The 23,614-nt window shown below is 36.9% G+C and overlaps 1 protein-coding gene across 3 annotated transcripts in view; it reads right to left on the reverse strand.

Moving 5' to 3' along the window:
• The window catches only part of TBCK (TBC1 domain containing kinase), an 87,918-nt gene that overhangs the window by 29,609 nt on the left and 34,695 nt on the right, over positions 1–23,614 (reverse strand). For all 3 annotated transcript variants that reach the window (XM_059844225.1, XM_059844223.1, XM_059844226.1), the window contains exons 17-22: positions 22,729–22,855; positions 22,115–22,165; positions 21,318–21,401; positions 19,004–19,089; positions 12,797–12,833; positions 11,243–11,404 (exon numbers count right to left, since the gene is read on the reverse strand). In XM_059844225.1, coding sequence (XP_059700208.1) covers positions 11,243–11,404; positions 12,797–12,833; positions 19,004–19,089; positions 21,318–21,401; positions 22,115–22,165; positions 22,729–22,855 — 547 coding nt within the window. The remainder of the gene's footprint in view (positions 1–11,242; positions 11,405–12,796; positions 12,834–19,003; positions 19,090–21,317; positions 21,402–22,114; positions 22,166–22,728; positions 22,856–23,614) is intronic.

Raw genomic sequence — 23,614 nt, forward strand, 5'->3', positions numbered from 1 at the left:
TGCAGGGCCAGGAGATGGACTCAATGATCCTTGTGATCCCTTCCAACCGTGTGCATGTTCTCACACATCAGGGTGTAAGTCAAAAATGTAGGAACCTGTTGTTCTGTGATTTTGGAATGCTTGGTTTCTCATGTCTTCCAAGCAGCATTTCAGGAGGAGAGTGGGCATGGCTGAAAATGCGACTCCACAGAACAACAGAGAATTTTTAATGGTTTGTGAGGGAAGCCATCAAAAGCCTAAAACAAATTCACAGGCTGTCAATTTATTCATCTGCTTCTCAGTAATGCAAAATAAAAACTACAACGAGGCAATTCTGGTTTCCACAACTAACAATAAAAAAGCCCCACAACCACAGAATGCCCCCCAACAATGTGCAAATCATAGGCATATGCATGGGAACAGTCAACATCTAGCACCCACAAGGCAGACAAGACTATGGGTGGTGAAAAAATTCACTTAAAGAATTTACTCACATTCTTTTGAAAAAACAATTAATTTCAGGATATTGGAGTTTAAGACTACATTAAACTGGTATAAATATTTACAGAATATTTACTAGTCACGCTGCATGAACAGGCTTCACACTTGAGCAACCTTCAAGCCCTTCTTCATCATTTGTTTGCAATTTCGGTTTAAGAAAAATCACTTCCCGTCAGTAACTAAAATGCAATTCAACCTCGTGCACCCTTGCTGGATAAGATCTTTTCTGCTCTTTTTGGCTAATAAGTAAGGGTCTGCTGAGCTACTTCAATCCCAATTTCTTCCCATGCCCTTTCAAATATATGACAAATGAGTCAGTCTCTGGTGAAATGTCCACTTTTTGTTATCTCCCCAAGACTTTGCATTCACACAGTCTTAATCCTGCCTGCACTCTTCCTGCTCCCAAGTCATTGCATTACAAGCCAGAAAACATTACAGCTTCCACACTATTACAAACATACCATTGGTATGTCAGAAGCATAAATATATCAAGTCAGAGCCTAGATTCTTGAGCAGGACGATGAACAAATGAACAGAGACTACCTCAGCAGAATGGCAGAGTACTTGACACTTGCAAACAACTTAGAAGAACACTCTTCTAAAAGCAGGGTCTGCAAAAATCTTCAAGTGTGAGCAACAAATGAAAGTAACATTTAGAAAGGATGAAGAGGGCATGCTCACTCATGGAGATGTATATGTAATATCTCAGTGCTATCCAAGATCCCAACACTGGGGTATTTTGTAGCTTAAAAATGATGTGCCTTCTGTTTTTATTAAGACAAATTGTTTCATTGGAAAATCTGTAAAGAAAATGTGCTGAATAACATGGTGTCATTAAATATGAAGTGTGGAAAAAATTTAAGCCTGACTTAAAACATCATAAGAATACTATAAAAATATGTTAAAATTTCAAAACTTAGTATATCTTCCAATTATTTTTGAAAAAATGCAGAGCACCTCTATTTCAAAAAGTCAAAGCTGGAACCCAAGTATCTTAGGAACCAAAGTCATAATTTAATTTTCAAACACTAGGAGTTCTGGCTTAAATGAGCTCAAGTATTTCACAGTCAAGCAGCAACCAGGCCTTACAGGAAACAATTCTATGGCAGCAGCTAATTGCTCAGCATCAAAAGGCTGTCTCTGACATTTCTAAATATGCAAATAATACAGCAACAGATAAAGGCAAGAGTAGAGAAGGGAAAGAAAAGTGATCTAACAGCAGCATCTTGGTTTTGCCATGGCTCCATTCCAACATTAAGCCTACTGAAATATTTTGCTCCTTTTCTGAACTAAACTTACTGTTTATTCTAAGATGTTTTTCATTTTGTTTTTATGCTAAACTGTAACTTCTTACCAAGCTGCCACCTGCCTCTATCCACAGCCTCAAGTGAAAAGGATGGCTCAAGCCTGACATAGCTGCTTTTTAAGCTATGTAAGTTTATTATTATAGATACAGGAGAGAAGGAGATTGCACTTGAAACAGATGTTGAAAAAAGCATCAGTACAAATGCAATATACCTGTGACAAAAGCACGTAGAATGTTTTATTTTTACAGCGAAACCGGGTGTGCACACGTTGTTCACAGCAAGTGAAGGCAAGTAATGGAGAAAAACGTAAGATGAATGGTTCTTTCCTAATGAAAATCTACACAGACCAAGTCTTTGTGTGCAGTTAATCAATTCCAGAGCCTTTTCCTTGGGTAACAGGATACCAGTTAAAAAACTCAGCCAAAATAAACTGCTTCTGCATTTTGGGAATAGACCAGAATTATGAGTGTGGTTTGACATCTCCATCACAAATACTTTATTACTGCCCTGCCAGGCAACATTAGCTTTCACCACACAGCCACACAAATAGGCCAGAATATCTCTGCGCTATGAATGCTCTGGTACTGAATAGGTCAGTCAGTTCAACTTCCTGATTCCTGCTCTTAGAAGAAATAGAGGTGAAAGGCCATAAACTCTTTTTTCCTGATGACATACAGAAGAGTATGCATATTTAAAAGAACAAATCTAGGAAGAGAAGTGACATTTCTATCCAACAGCTCTGTATCCATTACTGTAAGAAGGTTATTATAAATGAAAAGGTCAATGCAGAACTATTATTTTACATTATTTATCTCATACATTGCAGGATAGTTGCGTGACCTCTTTTTTTTTTGTGGACAGCAGTAGAGAGAAGCAGCAGTAAACACTATGAATTATTCCCTAGCCATTAGGGTGCATAAAGGGCAAACATGGATTCTTTTCTTACTTGTGACTGTAAAAATTCCTCTGACTCAACAGTTCACTGGAAAGGTTTGCTAAAGAATGCCTTCCAGTATGGAAACATGATGGTGTCAGGATTGACATGAGCAGGGGAGACACAGAACGCCAGGTGACTGTACAAAGAGTAAAGCTTTACTGTAAGCCAATCACCAAATGCCACGTGCTATGTCTTATTGAGAAATACAGAAACAGATTCCATAAAGACTGGAGCTAAGCTCTGACAAGAAAGCACTTTTTAAACTTTGTTATGAGGTGTGCCAGTGCTGTTGCACAGCTATTTCTGCAAACTAACAAAATGTTAAAGACATCTGGAGAAGTCCTCTCACAGGGTAGGACACTGGCCAATGACAGAAGCACAGGAATTCCAAATATATAATGGAAATAGTCAGAGGGACACTGCTATGCAAAACATGAGAAATACACAAGGGGAAATAAAGCAGCTCAGCAGAAAAATGAACATTAATTCATAGGGAGATAATAACCAGAAGATGCATGAAATGACAGCTTTATAAAATTGCAGGGATCAGGTCAGAGGATAAACTTATGGTGCCACCAACACAACATCCAACAACAGTCAATTTTTGAAGGAATAACTCTTTTTCAGCTTTTCTATGTTCTTTTTATTATAATATTTGCCAAATATCTGTTAAGTCAGTTTTAGAAGCTGAAATACTAGTGAAACTCTTTCTTTATCCTAAATCTATGCTTCACAGAAATAATATGCAAAATACTAAAACTCAGCAAGCAAAAATAGAGATCATGCTGTTACAAGTTTCCATCTGGGTGGTAACTATGAGCTACTTCAGTTATTTCCCAGGTGTAACAGGTATAAACCTGTAAAAATCTCTACAGTCAGAAACTCTGACCAGGCTTATAAAGGTGATGATTCTCTGAAGAGCCATAAGCAGAAGACCTTTGCATTAGCTCTCCTGTTAGCCTTCAGGATATTTGTATGGAAATTACATGAAGTAACTCAGATTTTCTGCTTTTAAAATAAGATGGAAATTCAGGTAATCCTGAAAAGGAGTACCTGTTGCCATGAGAAAAGGATGAAAGCCTCTAATTTGACCTGTGCATTCCCATACCAATGATGGAAAAACTCTGGGTAAAGAGAAATACAAATAGAATATTTAGATCTGCCTAATGAGTATCCTGAACCATGGAACACTCTCAAACTGCTAGAGCAAGCAACATCTTATTCAGGATTGAAATGTTATTTCCCACAAATACAGCAACTGTAAACAGGAAGGATAACCATCTTGCTTATGTACCCATACTTAAAACTGCTTTCATTTCCAAAAAAAATGCTCTAGCCACTTGGCACTGCAGTAGATAACTTACTGAGATCCAAAACTTCCAGTGTTTACTACTAGCCAAGTCTGTTAGTGTTTCACATAGCAAAACTAATAGCTTTAAGTAACTAACAGCAGCCCAACCTTGCCAGCATACATTTTCTAAGTTATTTAAAGCTTGCAGCATAATTAACCCACTCATAAGCCACGGGAAAAAGTTCCCTTATACTGTGAAAGAGCTACGTTAACACCCTCATTTGAATTTACACATGAAAGCATTAAAGTACATCCAAGACATAAAAGTTGTCATTTCAGGCTTGCATTCCCAGCAGACAAGTTTGTGGTTTATCAGCTTACATGACTGCTTACATGATTTGTCTCCTTAGAAGGGCGCTATGCTTTTTTTTAGCATGAAGACTGAAGAACCAGCAGGAGACTGTCTAGCTCCTTGCCTTGCTGTAAAGCCAAATGCAATGTGTCCAGCCTATCCCCTCTATCTCCTACAGATGCTTGTCTTCACTTAAATTTTTGAAGTGACAAAGTGTCACCTGACACACCCCTGCTGGTTACTCAGATATCTATCAGCATTTTCAGAACCCAGGCAGCATCGCTCACATACAATGGGAGTTCTCCTCAGCTGGGATACCTGCCCTTCCTGAACAAGTTTTGCCCTTCAATATTAACAATGCCGTCCTGAAATTTATTCCAAAGTTGCAGTGACAAAGTCTTACCTTAAAGTACAAACCCTGCTCTAGGTCTCCCTGTTTGGTTTTGGTCTTCCTGTTAATTTCTACTAAACTCCAGGATACTCTTAGAAGAAATTTGGACAAAGAGAATCAAATTCCTCATGCAGCTTTATAAAGGCAAGAGTTTAAGTGAAATATTATGTGAAAGTAAATCAAAGGGAATTGACAGCTATCCCAAAGTATAAGAGCACTGAGAGTTCACTTAACCTCATTTCTAAGTCCTTATTTTGACAGAAAGATTTTTCTGCTCTCAGCCTACACTGCCATTCCATTCTGTATTTAAGTAATGTGTATCTCTATTACAGTGCTAGACATACACTCCCCAAATATATCTATAATCATATAGAAATATGGTGATAATGTACATTTCAATCAAGAATTTTTAACACTGCATTATTTGTGCAGCCCATTTAGAAATGCTCCTCAATTAACAGTTAGAGAACTAAAGATTGTGGAGCAGAACACTTATACCTGTATAGGCAAAAAACATATTCAGCACAATAAAATTATAAAGAGACACCCTATGAGGCACCTTGCTCTGTCAGCAATATTCTCTGCAATTGTAAAAGGAAAAAAAGTCTAGTACCCAGTATTGCTTTCTAGGCATGAGCCTAATCCTGAATCAGTTGCTATGCTTGTAGTTTCAATGGGAAAATATAGGAAATATTTTCCCAAGACACCTTTGCAATGAAAAAAAAAAATCTCCACATCTAGCAACAAAGCTCAGATAAGAGCAGCTGGAATTTTGTCAGCTCATGCCTAGAAATTTTAGTATGTTTGACAATCTATCTACTTGTACTTACATTTTATTTCTGTGTAAAGGTGAACAAAACCCTACAGGACTAACAGATGGATTATTATATTTTCTGAAGTGCCTTTTCACTATGGAGAGCACTATCAGGGTTCTTACAAGAAACAGGGGGCATAAGCTGTGTGTCAGACTTTTTAACACATAGACTAGGAAAGTTCTACTGAGGAACTCACTCTTCACCCTTTTTATGAAGCACCATCTCTTGTGGCAGAAGCCCTTTGCTAAAGGACATATATTTGATTTTCTTCTGCCAATGACAACTACAGACTACAATAAAATATTTCAGGATCTTTTTCCTTAGTGTGTTGCCCACTCCAGCATTCCTCTTTAGTCTCAAGAGGGTAGAATCTATAATCCAGAACTGTTTTCTTTGTGTCACAATGAGTGGAAAAGGTGAATAATTAAAGAATTCACAGCTTCAGGTAAAATTACATCAATCTTACAGAGTCTGACACTACCAGACAGCCTTGGTGAGCAGGTGTGCCCTAACAAATCTCTTTGCTTCTGTTCCAAAGCAAATAATCTTGAGGAATTGCGACATGAAATACACCTGCATCTCCAAAAAGCCATCTAACATAGCAAAGATGAGTACCATGCTCAGAAAAAGATGCTTCCATAAATATCAGCCTGACCTACATATTTCAAGAAAAGGAAAAACTAGGAAAAGTGACTTCCTTTTAAATTCTGATGTCTTTTGATATTTCCAATCAATATTTTTGTCATAGTTACAACACCATTATCATGTGTATCATGTGAAAGAGACCAAAGTGCTGTTTTTCTTCAGCTGTACTGTAACTTGAAAAAGTAGTCAGCTTCACTAGCTCTGCAGCAAAATACTTTCCAGAGCCGTATTCCGTGAATGACAACAGAGCAATATGTCAAACTTTTGTAGCTGGAAGTAAAAAAGTTTCCTTTTAGAAGAGCTGTCAGGGCTTCTGCTCCTCAGAGCCCTAATCTAAGCATTAGAATATTTTCAAAAGTGCATGAAAAAAGTCAAACAATAATCAAAACGTATTATCTTTCTTCTTCCTACTGCTCACTGGAATATGAAAAACTACTGTATCTCTGTAAATCCCTTCAAAGGTGGTGTTTTAATCTCTGAGGTTACATTTCCCTTGGAGGAGTGGTGAAACAAATGGGAATAGGCACTAAACACCCACAAACTCAGGGTGGACTTGGTGGTCAACTGTCATTTTTTCTTATCAGATTTATATTAACTAAATGCTGAACCACCAGAAACTCCAGTACAATAAAAGCATATGGATCACAGATGTGGGCAGACAAAGGATTTTTAGGGAGGAAAACAGCAGAAAGTAAAATGGCAGCTACCCATGAACAGAAACCTATCTAAAGTAGAGCCTCCTGATTTGTGTCTAATTTTGCTGCTGTCAACAGAAATGCATCATTCAAAACTGCTCCATACAATCTTTGTAGAGAATTTCCACTATTTTTAAAATTTTAGTTCATTTATAAGCTGGATGCAATCCTTCTAAGCATTCATATGGCTTCCACCCTCATGGGATTCAGCATTTTGGCACATCACTAGTATGGCAAAGGATATAATAATTTCTCCCCCATTAGAGAAAATCCGTTCCCTGGAGAATCATTTGTGCCTGTGGTTTGATGACAGCCAGATCTTGCATCTTAAAGCTACATGCCTGTGTCTCACAAAGTTTTCCACTTCAACCATTTTACTGTAGCTCCTCATTGCACTGGATTGCTTTTCTACAGTCAGTCTATATGAACTTCTCATCTGAGGTCAAGGCTCTTCCTTTGGAAGCACTGACTATCCTGGAGTCAGCAAAATGAAACCTTCCTAAGGTGCATAGCATTAGAAGAATGAACCGTCTTCTTGCTCCACAATTACAGAAGATGAGCTTATTGAACTAACCTAAAAGGTTTGTTTAACTATGTTTCATCTCATGTTTAGGCTTGGTATTTCCCTATTGTCTGACAACATCTCTCCCCATCTTTTCATCAGCTCTCAGAAGTCCACAACTCATCTCTATGTCAGTGCTGCTATTGGCAGCGATCACTGGAGGAACACCTGTTTGCCAGGCTCTGTACTGCACCCATTCCAGGTGGGACTGGATTGGTCTAAGGATCCTTCAAATATTTGCAAAGAGCAGTGTATGTGTGTGGATGCTTCCTAACAAAAGCTGCTGTAGACTTTGTACTACTTGTACAGCGGGTAATGAATTTGGTAGTCGAGTGAAACTACAACAGCCATAATTTTTGAGTTGAATAATGGACATTATCACACAAACTTATGGCAAGATTCTAAAGACTAAGCTATAAGCAAAACTGCATGTTTTAAAGTAAATTTATACAGCTGGTCTTCAGGGCATGAAAAGCCTTCTGGGTTGTAAATCTGCTGATGCATGAGGTTAAGGGATATCCAGGCTGGCTTAGCACAAATAAATGCTGGTCTAAAAGCAGAGTCCGGTCTCTGTTGTCGGTACCTCAGGAATCCCATCGTAATAGTATCACCCTTACCATTTTCATTGTCCTGACACATACTGCTACATGCCAGACTTACAGGAAAAACAAAGGTAATGTGTAATGTCTTTGCTCTCTCTGCATCACCGGAATAAGACACAATTTACGAAGTCTCAAAAGTACAGGTAAAATATTAGCAACGATTCCAGCGCTGGTTTTGTTTGTCTGTCTCAAATATTCCTAAATATTCTTTGGAATCTATATTGCTTGAATAAAGTTTGTACTTAACAGAGCTCCTTGAACACAATAAAAAAATATGAAAGAATAAATGACAGCAAATTAAAACTTAAAACCCCCAGCACTTTGGGGTAGTAATTTCCTAAAAAACCTAATTCTATTTAATTCAATTTAGCAGTTGCTTATATGCCCCCTTCATACAGCTCCATGAGGAATGAACTAGGACATTTGTTGCAAAAGGATTTTCCAGTATTCTTAATTATTTAGCCAATTATTTCATCAAAATCTTCAAATAAATTTCCTAATCTGCTAGGACATTGTTTGAACGACATAAAAATAAATTAAAATTTCCATCAGAGCTTCCAAAAATAGCAAGTATTGCTCAATTGTATTGGCTTTATGGATAAAATATGGCCAAAGCTTTGAGACAAGTATCAGAAAGGGTTTTCAGAACCAAGTAATCAATGCTGACACAACGCCCCTTTGTTTTCCTCACATCACCATTATTTTAAAACATTAATTCCAATTGTGTCATATACAGTGCATTGGAAATTAGGCAGTGGGGTTTTTGTTTTGTAAAAAACAAGAAATCTTAAAAGTGTTCCACAAAGTTTGAGATTGCAGAAAAATACCTCTATCAATCTGGAAAGGAAGTTGCCTTTACTGGCAGCCTGCAATAAGCCATTCCAGTGCACACAAAGCTTACCAACTACAGGAGTTTCAGACTGTTCAGCCACAACTGATTTCAGTTTAAAATTATCACAGATGTTTTGAATAACTTAATCTCTTCCTGGGAGTGATATATTTTCAGATTAAGGTTATTTGTAAATTACTTTCAGAAAATTTTCAGCCTTGGCACACAACTTATTGTAACCAAAATAACAGAAGTCTTGTTTGGAAGGTGACAAAATGCATAATGAGTCAATACTTTTTAATCAGAAATAAGACTCAGGTCAGGAGGAAAAGGCACAAGGCTAAGAGAATTATATGTTGAAAAAGTTACTGATTAAGCTAGACCAACAACATTTAACTTTTAAGACACACTAGGATTGTCTTTAACCCTTATTCTTTTTCCCTTAGTAGTTTTACTTGCGGTATTTTATAGTATGCTTTAGATTAATCTCAAAATATTCAATTGTGCCACTGTTGACATACAAAAAATATCAGAGACACCACCAATTTAAGAAAAAAAAAACCTTATAAGAAACCTGTATTTCCTACCAGAGTATCAGCAAAGTTGTCATCACCTAAAATCAGCAGAATGCTTGTACCTTATATTACTACAGATTTTACTGATTTAATTTTATTATATGAACACATATGTATTACAAGAAATAACATGTTCTTATACATGACCCCAGCATAAAATACTTCCACTGTCAGAAAATCACCTGATTTAAGATAAATTGGAATCCATAATTTAACACCCTTCAAGAAAAAGAAAAATATGGAGAAATTACCTTAGGCAAGAAAATAAGTTAAATATTAATGGATCTGTACTTAACTAGGACATACAGCTAACACATGGGGGAGGAGAGGGCTGAGAGAGAATCAGTCTTTTAGTTTAGCCCTCACATTTCAGCCATCTGTAGATATCCCATTAAATTTACCATGAACATTTGAAATGACTAAACACACATATTGAAAATTACAATTCTACACTATAAGGAATGGCCTAATTAAATTTCTTATAAATTCAAAAATATGGTAGCAACTGGATAGTACATATCAAACTAATAAGTAGGAGACAAATTTTGAAATCCAGACCCATCTGGAAGGGTTTACAGTGAGACAATTTGTGGCAACAGTATTTAAAAAAATCACAGAGCTTCATTTATGATAACTCACTGACTTATACAACTGTGAACTCAGCCTCATCTGCTAGGTACCATATCCTAGACTACTGCTAACCTCTGTGAACTCTGCAGCTGTGGAGACTGCAACACTTAAGAAGACCTTTTAAATTCTCCTCCAAACTTGATTCTCTCCTTCAGTTCTTCTGAATAAGAACTTCTGTTTAAATGAATTACTGAATTGCACACATGGGAGTTTAAATAGAGCTCCCTAAATCCTTAATTAGCCCAGCAATTACCCCAAAGTTAGAGTTATCTAAAGAAAAGCCACACATTTAAAACAGTGCCAACCTCGTACCTAAGACCTGTATTCCATTATTAAGATCCTGAGCAGGAGAGAGGGAATTAATACAAGAACATGTATTAATGTTCTGAGTGCACCAGCCTTCCTACTTGTGTCACTACAAACTAAACCACACCTTTCAGGTGACATGGCTTACTCAGTTCAAATGCATTCTGCTGTCTTACTACTAGGCACTTGCTCAGAAGGAAGCTCCAAACTCCACAGTTAACTGCAATGTATTTTTGTAAGGTACTAGTTTGTATGGATAGGTGAATCACCTCCCACTGAGCAAAGACACAGAACATCTGCACAATGATCATGCAGATGCTGATACAATTTTGAAAGTTATTCTGAAACTTTAAATTTCAAATGGAAATATTTAACAGAGTAATTCCAATGGCTTCCTATACTGCTTTCCCTAATCCTTTTACATGAATTACTTCCACAGTACAAGTTTAATTATGTTAGAAAGGAAAACAGGCTAATACCAGCACTAAAGACGAAAAGGACTAATCAGAATTGTACTCAATTTATGTAAAAATTCATTTAAACTGATCGTGTCTGTATGTGGCATGACAACGAACAGTTGCTTCTGAATGAATTTAAATAGTTCTGAATTTCACAACAAAATACTCCAACCTTCACCTGGAAATAACAATCCTACTGCATTCTTGCTGATGACAGCAAAAGACTTCAACTAACTACAATAAATTGCAGTTAAGAACCATACACTCTGGCAGTGAGTTTGCCTAAACCAGCCATGATTTCTAAGCATATATTTAGAAACACACTGGGGAAGACAGAGAAAAAAGGAAGAAGTAGTATTTTCTGTACCTGGCAAGTCTGAAAAAAGGAGAATGCACTCATTGAATCCATTAGCCAGAAGACGATCCCTCAGCTGTTGAAGTATGGCAACTCCAATACAGAATGGAAAGGAGGAATTCCCAAGCAGTAATGTATCCCACAAGTGAAAAATTTTGTGCAAAGGAAAGACATCTGCATAATGAATAAGCACAATCAATAAAACTCTATAAGCATATACACACAACAAGAGGGTTAATGAGTTGCCTATGTACTTCTTTCCCCTCCCATCTCGAGTAATTTCTTTTTTATTTGGGAGCAAAGAGGACTCAACCTGTTCAGGATCATGTTTGTGTTCATATGCAGTTTGATTATTCTGTAAACAGCAGTCTTCTTTTCTTAATGAATACTTGGAAGGACATGGGTTTTCACATTTCAAGTATGTCAAGAATTAAGCAATTTATTTTTATTTTAGTACAGTACAATTACATATAAGGCATGCATATCAGTTTTTCACAAGAAGATGACATTAATAAGTTAATAAGATCAACTACTTACAATTAGACAAAAAAAATGAACAGAATAAAGAAAAAATGGCAGAATAAAAGAAAGACAAGGAAAAAGGCCTATTAAAAATAGCAAGATTTTATATAAAAAGCTGAAGGTGGCTCTCTTAAAATATGGTATCTTCCAACTAAATAGTTCTAAGACTTTATTGCACTTGATTGTTTAAGGAAAACAACTCCTTGGTTTTCCAAATGTGGCAATTCTCATGAAGGGTAGAGAAACAGGGACAACTGAAGAACCAGTGCTTTACGGTCAAAATCTTTAGAAAATGCAATCAAGAATCTCACATTAACTTCTCTGATATTTCATCAGAGAAATAATCTACCAGCTCTTTTCATTTTGCCACTTCTTTGAAAATTTAAATTCAACATCTGCCAATGTGGATATGACATGAAAAAAAATCAAAGATTTTTGAGAATAGAAGTTTTTAAATTGCTTTCTAGACTTGATTTATTAACTTTGTTCTCTTTAATTAAAACCCACCAAATTAGAAAGTTCTTTTTTTTTCCTAATATACATGCACAAATACAGTAAACTAGTTCTACCAGAATAACAGTGTGTCAATGTGCAACAAAAATATGATTATCTTCAAAAACAAAGTCACTCTCTTACATTGTTTAAGTGATGGCAGGGGATGGTGGTGTAGTTTGGTTTTGCTTTTTAACATTATTACATCTTTTTCCAGTAGATAAGAGCTTCCTGTGAACACACCCTAAATACTGCATGTGTAAAATAATCCAGACAATAACAACAACAACATATAATAATCTAACAATAACAACAACTCAAAACCACAGGAGAAATACTAATTATTGCCAAATCAGGGCAGAAAAAAAGTGACAGGCACCACTGAGTTTTCCACTGTTGATTTTTGCACAACACATCCTTGCAAATTATAAGCATCCTAACTAAATGCTGGACCTATCATACCAATTAAGAATAGCTTTAGCTGGAAAAGTGAGAAAAATTAAGCTTAAGAAACAGAAGAACATGTAATCATAGGAAAAAAAGAATACTCACGTGTAAACATTGTAAGAAACCAAGGAATTGCATAAAGCTGCCAAAGGTGGTGATGGGGGAAGAAGACAAAGAAAAAGTTTTGAGAACTCAAGTTGTCTATGACAATCATCAAGTACATCAAAAATTGCCTACTTTGCATGAATTCAGTTAGAAAGGAAAATAACTGCAGTGGCAGATCTTATATCACACAACTCATAGCCTGTCAGAAACTTTCATCCCCAAATGTTTCAAATTATTAGTTTGTAACACTGTATTGAAAACAGTAAAAAACCAATCACCACCCTTACTAGTGGCTTGCAAAATATAACCTTCAAAGTCTTAAAGAACTCAAAAACCTGCTATGCTAAACTGCTGAAATTCTCAATAATTTAAACAAAAATTAGCCAAGGATGCCTGAAAAAAGCATAAACCACCTTGATTTCATCTATCTTTTTGACTATGGAAGAAAATGGTTTTATAGAAATAACTTAAAGTTGAAATGATGATTTTCAAGATAAAAAATAACCACCTCTGCCTTTTTCTGCTAAGCTGGTATTTATTAAAATGCATACTTGCCAGTGAAGCAATTAAGGACAGCTTCATTCTCAGTAAATGCTCAGTAACACCCAAGCATTTCTGTAGTCCCACTGTGACCATTTTGGGGCAGTGTCACCCAAAGGTGTCCTGCTTCAGCACTTACACCCCTACAAGACTTGTGCTGCTGCAACAGCTACAGAAAACCTTTAATGCCTGCCAACTTTCATACTCAAGACATCATGCAGAGAAAGAGCTAAGTATTTATGACACCTTAAGAACTTCTAATTTTTCAATGAAGCCTTTAGCAAGGCAAAGGCAAGAGAATCTATTTTCTTAAGACATCAAACTGTGCAGAAAGTTTCCATAAATTAGGAATGCAAGAGTGAGACAATCATTGTTAAATTTTATTCAACTGCATGGCTCATGTGCTATGAAGATTTACAGTTAAACATAAAGCTTAATATATTACTTTTTAACTCATAAAAAGTGCAAATTAATCCTCCTATTGAGCTTTCCCTGGAAGTAAACAAATGAGGAGCAGAAAACATAATTGATATTATGTTAATAAATTACTTCTTATTCCATAAACTCTGAACTGGGTTATGGCTCTGACTAAATGATGTACACATTTGCTGAAAACCTTCTTAGCACAGCTCTAAATTATATTCCTATGCCTTCTTCTGAGTGCCTGAGATCTGAACCATACTGCCCCTAAACTAAGGAAGGTTCAATGACCTGTTCACCACTTTTAATATTCAGCAGGCTTTTAGGAAGTTGAACCCCAGCCCACCAATTGATTTTAAGTGTTCAAAATCCAAACCAAATCAATTCCTATCATCATATTAATCTTATAATGCAATCATACTATTTCCCTGAGTATATCCGTGACATGTTTTAAATAGATGGCATTCTAAGAATAGTAACATATCCTGTTCCCTGAAATATCCCTTGCAGTGGTTGTGATCAGCTAATACCTGTTTATCTCTTTGTTTATATGCAACATCTTGCTTCCCATGCAGCAGGAAAACAAGCCTAGTGCCCTGAGGCTCCTCTTTGCTTGGAGGTACATATTCTGTAAACCACATTTTTTCCTTGGTATTTAAAAGAAATTATTTCCTCCTTTATGATTAAAATGGTTTAGCAAAGATCCTAATTTTCTCCTAATTTCACAAACACGTCTATCATGCATGGATGTACACAGAAATAAACAAGAAAATACATGAAATGTGAAGCTTTGAAGATTATTAAAAGGTAATCACAAGGAAAATCACTGCTTTGCTCCAAACCATCTTCACCAAACCTATCAGCAGTGACATGAAAAGTAGGTCAAACAATTTAAGTAGAAGGTGTCAGGCGAGCTTTTATTGAAGGGAGTTTTTCCTCTGACTTTAACAAAAATAATGCTTTAAGACAAGGAGGTGTTGGTAAGCCCGAAGAGGTTACCGATGCTATTAGCAAGGAAGGAAGGGGAAGGCACAGCACGGGCGGCACTACCTCCCGAAGGCAGTGAAAGGGGAGGAGGAGCCGCGCTGAGCCCGGCACAGAATCCGGGATGCGCTGGGGCAGCAGGACTGCGCACAGCGCTAGGGAATGGCGCCCTCCAGCGGCCGCCGCCCGGAACAGCAGGGCCCGCGCCTCCGGAACAAGCAGCTCCAGGAGAAGGGGATTTCAATCCTTCAGGGCTGAACCCTGAAACCTACGGGGGGTCTGGTTTTACCTGACGCTTAACTCTCCCGAGCTGGGAAGAACGCCTAAAGTGTAATCAAAGTAGCATCTGAAAAGCTGGGACAGCCTGAGAATAAGCCACATTAAAAAATAGCCTGTAAAATCAACACATGTTTTAGGGAGACGACCTTGAGAGAAGCCATAATTATAATTTTGCTTTGCATCAGGGAATAATGGCACCCATGTTCTGCCTTTCCTTTCCTTGCTTACTAATAGCATCCATAACTTCTTCAGGCTTACAAACACCTCCCTGTCTTAAATCATTATATTTGTTAAAATCAGAGGAAAATTCTCTTCAATAATAAGTTAAACAGAAAATCTATAACTTTTTTTTCTGCATATACTTTAGCTGTACCATATACTGCAGTTTATATGAAATGCCAAATCCAAAGATAAAGAGGCTTTGGTTTTTTTTCCCCCTCATCTATTAAATGTCTGTTTCTTCTTCCCCTGTTTGATGCATGTGTGAAACAATGTTGTCCAGCAGTAAGTGGAATTTTATTTGGCTGAGTTGTTCTAACAACTATCCCAACTGCCGCTTTTTGCTTTAATTTTCAGTTGTTAACAAAACCTATTTTTTTGTTTTCTATAGCTTCTTGAGGGAGGGGAGGTGGAGAGGGAAATGCTGAGCTCTTCTCAGATCCAGTGACAGGATATGTTGAAATAGTTCAAAGCTGCACCAGGGGAGATTTAGATTGGACATTAGGAAGTCTCTTTCTTTACCAAGAAGGTGGAAACACTGGAAGAAGCTTCCTGGAGAGGTGGTTAATGCCCCAAGGCTGTCAGTGCTTAAGAAGCATTTGGAGAATGCCCTCAACAGCACACTTCAAGTCAGCCCAGGTGGCCAGGCAGGACTACAGGAGCCTTGTAGGTCCCTTCCAAAGGAAATTGTCTATTCTACAAACTCCCAATCTTTCACCTTCCTGCTCCACATCTGAGATACAGATACATGTACTTAGCTTCAATCCTGTATGGTGCCTGGACAATCATACATTTAAAGGCTTCAGAAAGGTGCAAAAGGCAAATTGAATCACATTTTTAATTTAAGATTCTACCCACCTATATGTACCTAAGCAAACAAAATTGGAAGAATGATCACTTTCTTCACAAGATGAAAACATCAGCAAGACACTTCTCCTCCAGATTCATCTTCAGGCAATTGTGTAACAGGACAAACAAAGAAAGTACTTCAAGGGCAGGAGTTTTAAGATGAAGCCCTATTACTGACACCTCATGCATATCACCAAAACCAAGCTAAGGTGTCTACCTGTGCCAGCAGCTTCAGCACAATGATATTAAGGAACTGCAATCAGTTTGCCTTCCACGTTAGTGGATAGATGACAACTGTGTCTACCTTCCATAATTCACAGCTGAAAGTGCTTTAGAGTATTTATGGCAATTGCTGCACTTTCAGATACATTGTACACTTTGTTTTTCTTCATTTTCTTCTTTAACACGGTCTGCTGTTTAGGGTCAGAATTAGTCAGTAAAATAAGGACTGTGTTATACAGCATTATATAGGGTGGGGAAGAGTATAAATTTTGGGAGAGTGAGCAAAGAAGAACTGTAAGATTCACTGTATGTATTATCCCTCTATTTATATGTAAATCACATAGCCACAGCAATGTACTTAATCCAGGCACCACATCAGCTAATGATATTCCCAACGACTCAAGCTTCAGCAATGTTCAATATTCTCTGAGCTATGTGACCTGAAGCAAATGACAAGGGTGCCAGGAACCCAATCTTCCCTGCAGCAGAGCCTGCCTTTCAATGATGAAAGATTAATCAGGGTTTACTTTGATAGGATTAGTACTCAAGCACGAAACTCTGGTTCAGATCTCATTACTACACTGCATATCCTTCACCTTGATGGATCCTATGCTGCCTTGTTACAGTCACAAAAAATCACCTCTCTGACTAATCTAAAAGGCAGAACAACTTTTACTTAATAAAAAAAATCCCGAATCCTGACAGATCATTCAGAAAGGACAAACTCTCTTCAGAGGTTAGTGTTAATTTTAGAACCTGCATTTTTATTCAATGCAAGAGTTTTAAAAAAATATTCCTCTTTTGCAATTTACTATATTACCTAATCATCTATAGATTATCAGATTTAGACACAAGGCTTATGTATGACTATGTACTGTCCAATGACTAGCACAACAGAAACTAAAATACAGCAAAACACACGATTTCAAATTATTCCATCTGACTTGTACCTTGGAAGTGTTCAGTGGAGAATTATAACTGTATAGGCAGGCACAGGGAGCTGATGAAATACAGATAAGACCCAAGATGGGCTACTACAGAGCTCTGATGTAGGTTAGTAGCCCACACAAGGACCTGTAAGATGGTCAGGGAAATTACATCTCTAACTCCTTAGGGGGAACTAGCATCCTGAACAAAATACACAGGTGAATTGTTTTGGTCATCTGCAGCCTTTAAAAAATAAGCATCAAATGCATTTATATAGTGATGCTGCAAAATTGATCCTCCCTCAGGAATGTTAAATGTCACTGTTAACCCCTACACACTTCATCTACCCAAACATTTAGGCTTTCTCCTCATTTTCCTTTCATCTTCCTCCCACCTGTCCTCTTCAGATGTGTGTCATCTGAAATACATGTGGCTTTCTCAAACTCCTCTCTTTATAAGGCAATACACTGGCTTTCTCTTCTGCTCATTTTACCACCACTGTACCTCCTAAATTTGTATCAGTCAAACAAGATTATTAGATTAAAAACACCCTCTACAAATGAAAATATATACTTTCTTTTCTAGTACAATATTAATTGTAATAGGAAAGAAAGTATATATTTTCATTTGTACATCAAACAGTGATGAGTATCTGCCAGTCCCAAACTCCCACAAATTCTTTAAGGAATGATGTAAAACAAAGGACTTTCAGAGGCTTGGTCTTGCTGCTCCAACTTAAAATATTTCCTAATAAGCATAAGGCTTTTCTGATAAGCTAAACTTTGTATTGCTTATAGAAGTAATGCATATAAATTTTTTACTTATGAAATTTGCATTTTTACATCAACATCTCCTGAGTTCAGTTATCTTCTTCCATTCTGACCTCTCAGTCATCACCTGTTCTTATGATCAACTGGTAATTACTAAATTTCTAATGCCAAATATAGAATGATATAGAGACCATATCAATTAACATTATCTCTATGGCCTTGCCTAAATCTGCTTTCCAGAAACATCAGTATTTGTAGGCAGAAACACATTTTTATTTTGGCTTTCTTAACTATACACACCTTTCTCAAAAAAAGAGGAAAGCTTTACAATTTACAGTGATAGCTAGAAGTGAGGCTCTAAAGAAGGCCTGGTTTTGCTTTTTCCAACAAAGCCCATCCTCTCTATTTTTTGGCTGCGTTCTCAGTTTTCATTTTCCTCCATCTAAGAGATTTTATGCTTTCAATGGAAGCAAAAAACTTGAGTCTGTGTTATGCACTTGTCCCACATTTGAGGCACACTCCAGCAAATGGATGCTTAGTATTTTCCAAGGTCTGATATATCTACAAGATTGATGATCACAGACTTTATCTAATACTTGCAAAATAATGTGTCATTTCTACTAATCAACAGCATTCAATTAGCTACAGTAATTTTGCTATAAGCACTTTATGAGTACACTAATTTTTTGTATATTAACCCACATTTCAAAAATAGATCTGCATATACCTTTTAAGATGAATCTAAGTTATAATAACTGGCTAGTAGTATTTTTATTGTATTTACCATCCCAGCAGAACAGAAAGGACTAAAGCACGTAAAAGAAGAATCAAAACTTTACCATTTTATCAGCTTATTCAGGGAGGTCTATTAATATGGAAGTTTCACTTCTGTCAAAGTGCTATTACAGCAGTTTGGAAAGGCATCTCATCCCAGTTTCCCTCATTTTCTATTTTTTAATTCCTTTGTATAATACTTATAAGGACCCTTAGCACTTACATCTGGAATAAACCCAATTTCATTGAGGTGGTTACTCAGCTCTGGATCATGGAATGCAATCATCTGGGAAAACACTGTCAGGTACTCTGAAATGACAAATCCAAGACTGTTGTCAAAAACACAAGCCATCACATGCTGCTAGCTCACAACAGAGCTGAAAGAAAGCCACTCATTTTAAAGCCACAATAAAATAGCAAGTGAATACCACTGCTGTACGCCTTGTTGCCATTACATTCAATACAGAGAAAGAAACACACACTTTTTCTTCTTTAGTACTTCTCAATTTGGCTTTTTAACACTGGTTTATCTTGGCACACACTTATGCTGTGATGTATGCTTGACATGCAAAGTTAAAGACTGTTTAGTAACCAGCAAGGAGAAATACCCACTATAAAAGATAAAATTTATTACATCTTCAGCCTGGCCTGTTAGGTTGATGGGTACAATTTCATCGAGTTGTCTAAACAACAATTGCTTTTAATTGGAAGAGAAGCAGACAGCAGAACACAGGACAAGGACAGATTTCTCTCAGCTCTGCCCTCCTCCCAGTTTCGTCCACACTGTCACACACTCTGCTAGAAGTAAGCTGAGGAGGCAATAATTGCAATTTTGTAACAGATGGTAATTCCTTTTCCTCCATGTTCCCAAGAACAGAGCAATTAGGGCGTGGGCAGCTAGAGAACAGGGGAGCCACAGAGAATGCAAACTCTGTTCCCAGAATGTGCTGGCATCTCAAGGCTCCACACAGGTTGTATCTACACAGAAGACACAAAGCAGCTAAAATTGCAGTGGGTAGTTAAATGACACATTCTTAACCCTTTCCTCCACCTTAAAAAGGCAGGGAAATGACACAGTGTCTTGCTTTATACCTTTATTTATACTTTTTTTTTGGACATAAAACCCTAGAAAAGACTAATTAGACTACTGAAAGAATCCTAAAGGGTCCAATCTTCCTGAGTCCTTGATGATGCCAGATGCAGAACAGGAACTCAGGAATGCCTACACTGCTTTGGTTCACAGAATCCTACTGACCTGTATTTCTAACTTTGGCTGATACATATTTTTGCAAAGCTCCTTAGGAACAACATCAGGAAACCCTAGAGAGCAAAAGTATTATTTTATGGAACAGTATAACCTCTTGAGAAAAGTCTTTACCAAGCTATTAACCTGAAGTCTAAAGTAGTTGTCTCCAGAGGAACATTTTTATTCTTTTCATCTTTAGACCTTTACTGCAACCAATCTTTCCTTAAAGACAAAAGGATGCAAACATGCTCTCTAGAATAATTTTTCCTACTTTTTCTTCAGTTCATAACACCTCTTACCCATTGTCTTCCATACATAAACTCTCCTAACCCTGGCATTCTCTCCTTATGTTAGTTCTCTCCCAGTTATCTAATACATAAATGCTTTTAAAGTTTTGTTGATCAGTTTTTAATTACCTTCCTTGAAGACAAAAAACACAGACATTTTAAAGCTGACAAGTTTCAAAAGAAATATACAAAAGAAAATTTATTTAAAAGAAATACAAGGACAGCAAGCCATGGTGATACTCAGTATTTAATAAACATTCATAACTGCTTGCAATTAAAGACATTAATTACCACCTGTTTCTTTTAATTACTAATGGCTTTTGAAACAGCTTCTTTTGTTTTTTAAAGCCTGTCTGGAAGACAAATTATCTTCCCAACACAGACTGTGCCAAGGTGACTTTCTAGGTGGAGACAATTTCTTTTCATACTTCCATGAAATTTAAAATTACTTTTCAATTAGAACAGACAGTCCTAGCTATTGTTTTAATTCATCTAAGTTACTTATATACTTGTTGAAGGCTGAAGTATGGAACATTATTCCTCAGGGTTTTCCAACTCCTGTCCTGTATTGAATAACATCATCTGCTCAGTAAGAAAATCCCCTTGAATCCCTATTTCCCTGAATACCACAACTTTCATTTTCTAAAGAACCCCTAGTTTGTACTGCTCTTCCTCATTTTCCCTTACGGTCCAACACCTCCTCTAACACAATGACTTTGATCACAGCCTCTACAATGTAACACAAGAAAGATTTTTACTGCTTTCACAACTTTGCAGGATGGACTGACTCTTACCTTGGATATTACATAGAACACTTTTGTGCATGTGCACTTGATTTTTTTTCTCCTGTCTGAATCCTTAACCACTTACTTCCAAATTTTCTTGCACAGTTACGTGATTTTAACTGCATCCCAATTTTGCACCCCCCTTGGAAAAGTGTATTTACAAATCCAAAACCAATTCTACTTCTCTTAGAACTACACCAAATAAAGGGACCGACTTACCTTGAATAACATGAGAATTATCCTTCAGAAAGAAGTTATACAAATACTTTGGAATAAAAGCAGACATGCAGGCATATGCCAGAGCTGAAAGAATTAGAAAAACAGTTGCAATGACAGAAGCAGAATTTAATTACATCTAAAAAAGTTAATTATTAACCAGATACTGAGTATAAAAACTTAAATCAATCTATACACAAAAATTATTGCATGCACAGTAGGTATAATAGGAGAAATTGTCCCAAGAAACTAGTTTTTTCACACAGAGACCTTATATAAAGAAAGCCAAGTACAAGACAATAAAAGCTTGGACTACACCTGTTACAAACAAATCAGAAACAAATCACATCTAAGAAGATAAAGGTCATATATCTAAAGCTGATCTGAATCAGGCATTTTAAAACTATCATCAGCTTTTCTGGACAAAGCTGGTCTGACAGTTTAACACTTAGGTTACCAAATAAAGCATTCACCTTAAGCAAGGCTGCACTACAGCTTCACTAAAAAATACAAGTGTTAAAGCAGCATTTCTTCCTTTTCCTACCTAAGATTATTTGTGCTTTTTAAAATATATCACTATTGCACTTGGCAATAAACAATACTTGAACCCCTGCTTGAAGTACACCACATGCAGTTTTCAAAACTCCAACCATTTTTTTGACCTGTGACAATAAGAGCTTTAAAATTCCTTTGTAGATACAGAAATTTTCCATCTCTAAGTGGATTCACACATCTGTCTGCATGTAGATACAGATGAGAGACTGTGCTTTTCTTTGCTCACTGCAGAAAAATGTACTCACCTTCATTGTTAAAATTCAAGTACAGAAACGGTGCACAAAGAGAGTCAAGACCTAAAGAGACAAGAGCCATGAAGAAACAGCACAAAGAGCTCATTTATTTTAATGCACAAGATAAAGACATTAATTTCTAATGAAAATTTGCACACTAGATACTGGTTGTGCACTATCAGGCCTTCACAAGTAATGGTGAGAGCAACTGTGAAATATATGCATGAAAACAGCAAGGATTTCAAATTGTTCAGCTATAATGCCAAATTGATTATTCTGCCAAGACATCCAAGAAATGCCAATTATCATTCCAAGAACTCAGTAACTTTTGCAGTATTATCTTGGAGCTTAATAGCAAGCAACAGACTTTTCTTTTTAAAATACAGTGATTGAAACTTATGAAGACTGAATATATAACAAAGAGAGTGGGGCAATTTTTATTCTGAATTAAATATAAGTTATTAGGATTTAAATTTGCAATAACCCACAGATTCATTCCTCAAAGGAAACAGAAAGGAAAGCACCCAAAAAAGGCTTATATTGTGGGGGTGAAAAGCAGAAGGTACTTTTCAGTAAATCAAAGCTTTCCATTCAATTATCCACCCTTGCCAACCAGTCAAACTCACCTTGCCAGTACACCAAATTAGGATGGGAAACAACCCAGGCCTTCAACACACGTCTGAACTTTGCATGACCCTCTGGTGATGACAGCAGTTCATCATACTGATGGCAACGAGGAATATCAACTTCAATCTGCACCAGAGCCAAGCACACAAAGAAAAATCGGGATGAGTGGGGCAGCACTACACCAATCTTGCAACACCAGGGGTAGAAGTCAGCCAAAATATGTAGGTCAGACCACCACTACACACAATCTTCTTCCTCCATCATTCTCAAAACCAAAACTGACAGGGAACCTAACACACTTGTCAAAATTTAAAAATAGAGATTTTTTTTTTCCCTTTTCTGCATTTATATTTTTTAAAGGGTTCTAACCCTTGAAAAAGGCAGAAAACAGACGACAGTTACAGTTTTTTTACTTCTGGACTCATTTTAGATGGTAATACTGCTTTGCTTTAAAAGATAACCAAATCAGAGTTCTCAATGTTGCAACCAATTTGATGGAAAATATTTCTTCACCCAGCTGAAAGGAACAGTTGTTGTTTGTAATGTCTTCTTATGTCTCCTAAGAGAGCATTTGAGAACATTCTCTTCTTGGAGAACCAAATTGCTCAAACCCCCATTTCTGTGAAGTATAGCTCACATCACAGGACCTCAGCACTATTGCTACAAGGTCCAACAGGCACAACAAACATTTGGTAAACCCAGGATTTTTAACAATAAACCATTAATACTGTTCACTACACTGCTGACGCTGCTACAGAAACAATGATTATAAAGTAAAAAAGGATTTCAGCTTGCCCATTTTGTAAGCTGAGTTAAAGTATTTGTGCTGATCTGTTTGCAAGATTTTTGCTACAGTGTAAGGCTGGAGGGCAAGGGGAAGCATAT

This window comes from Haemorhous mexicanus, chromosome 4 (assembly GCF_027477595.1).
Source record: "Haemorhous mexicanus isolate bHaeMex1 chromosome 4, bHaeMex1.pri, whole genome shotgun sequence".
Taxonomy (NCBI): Eukaryota; Metazoa; Chordata; class Aves; order Passeriformes; family Fringillidae; genus Haemorhous; species Haemorhous mexicanus.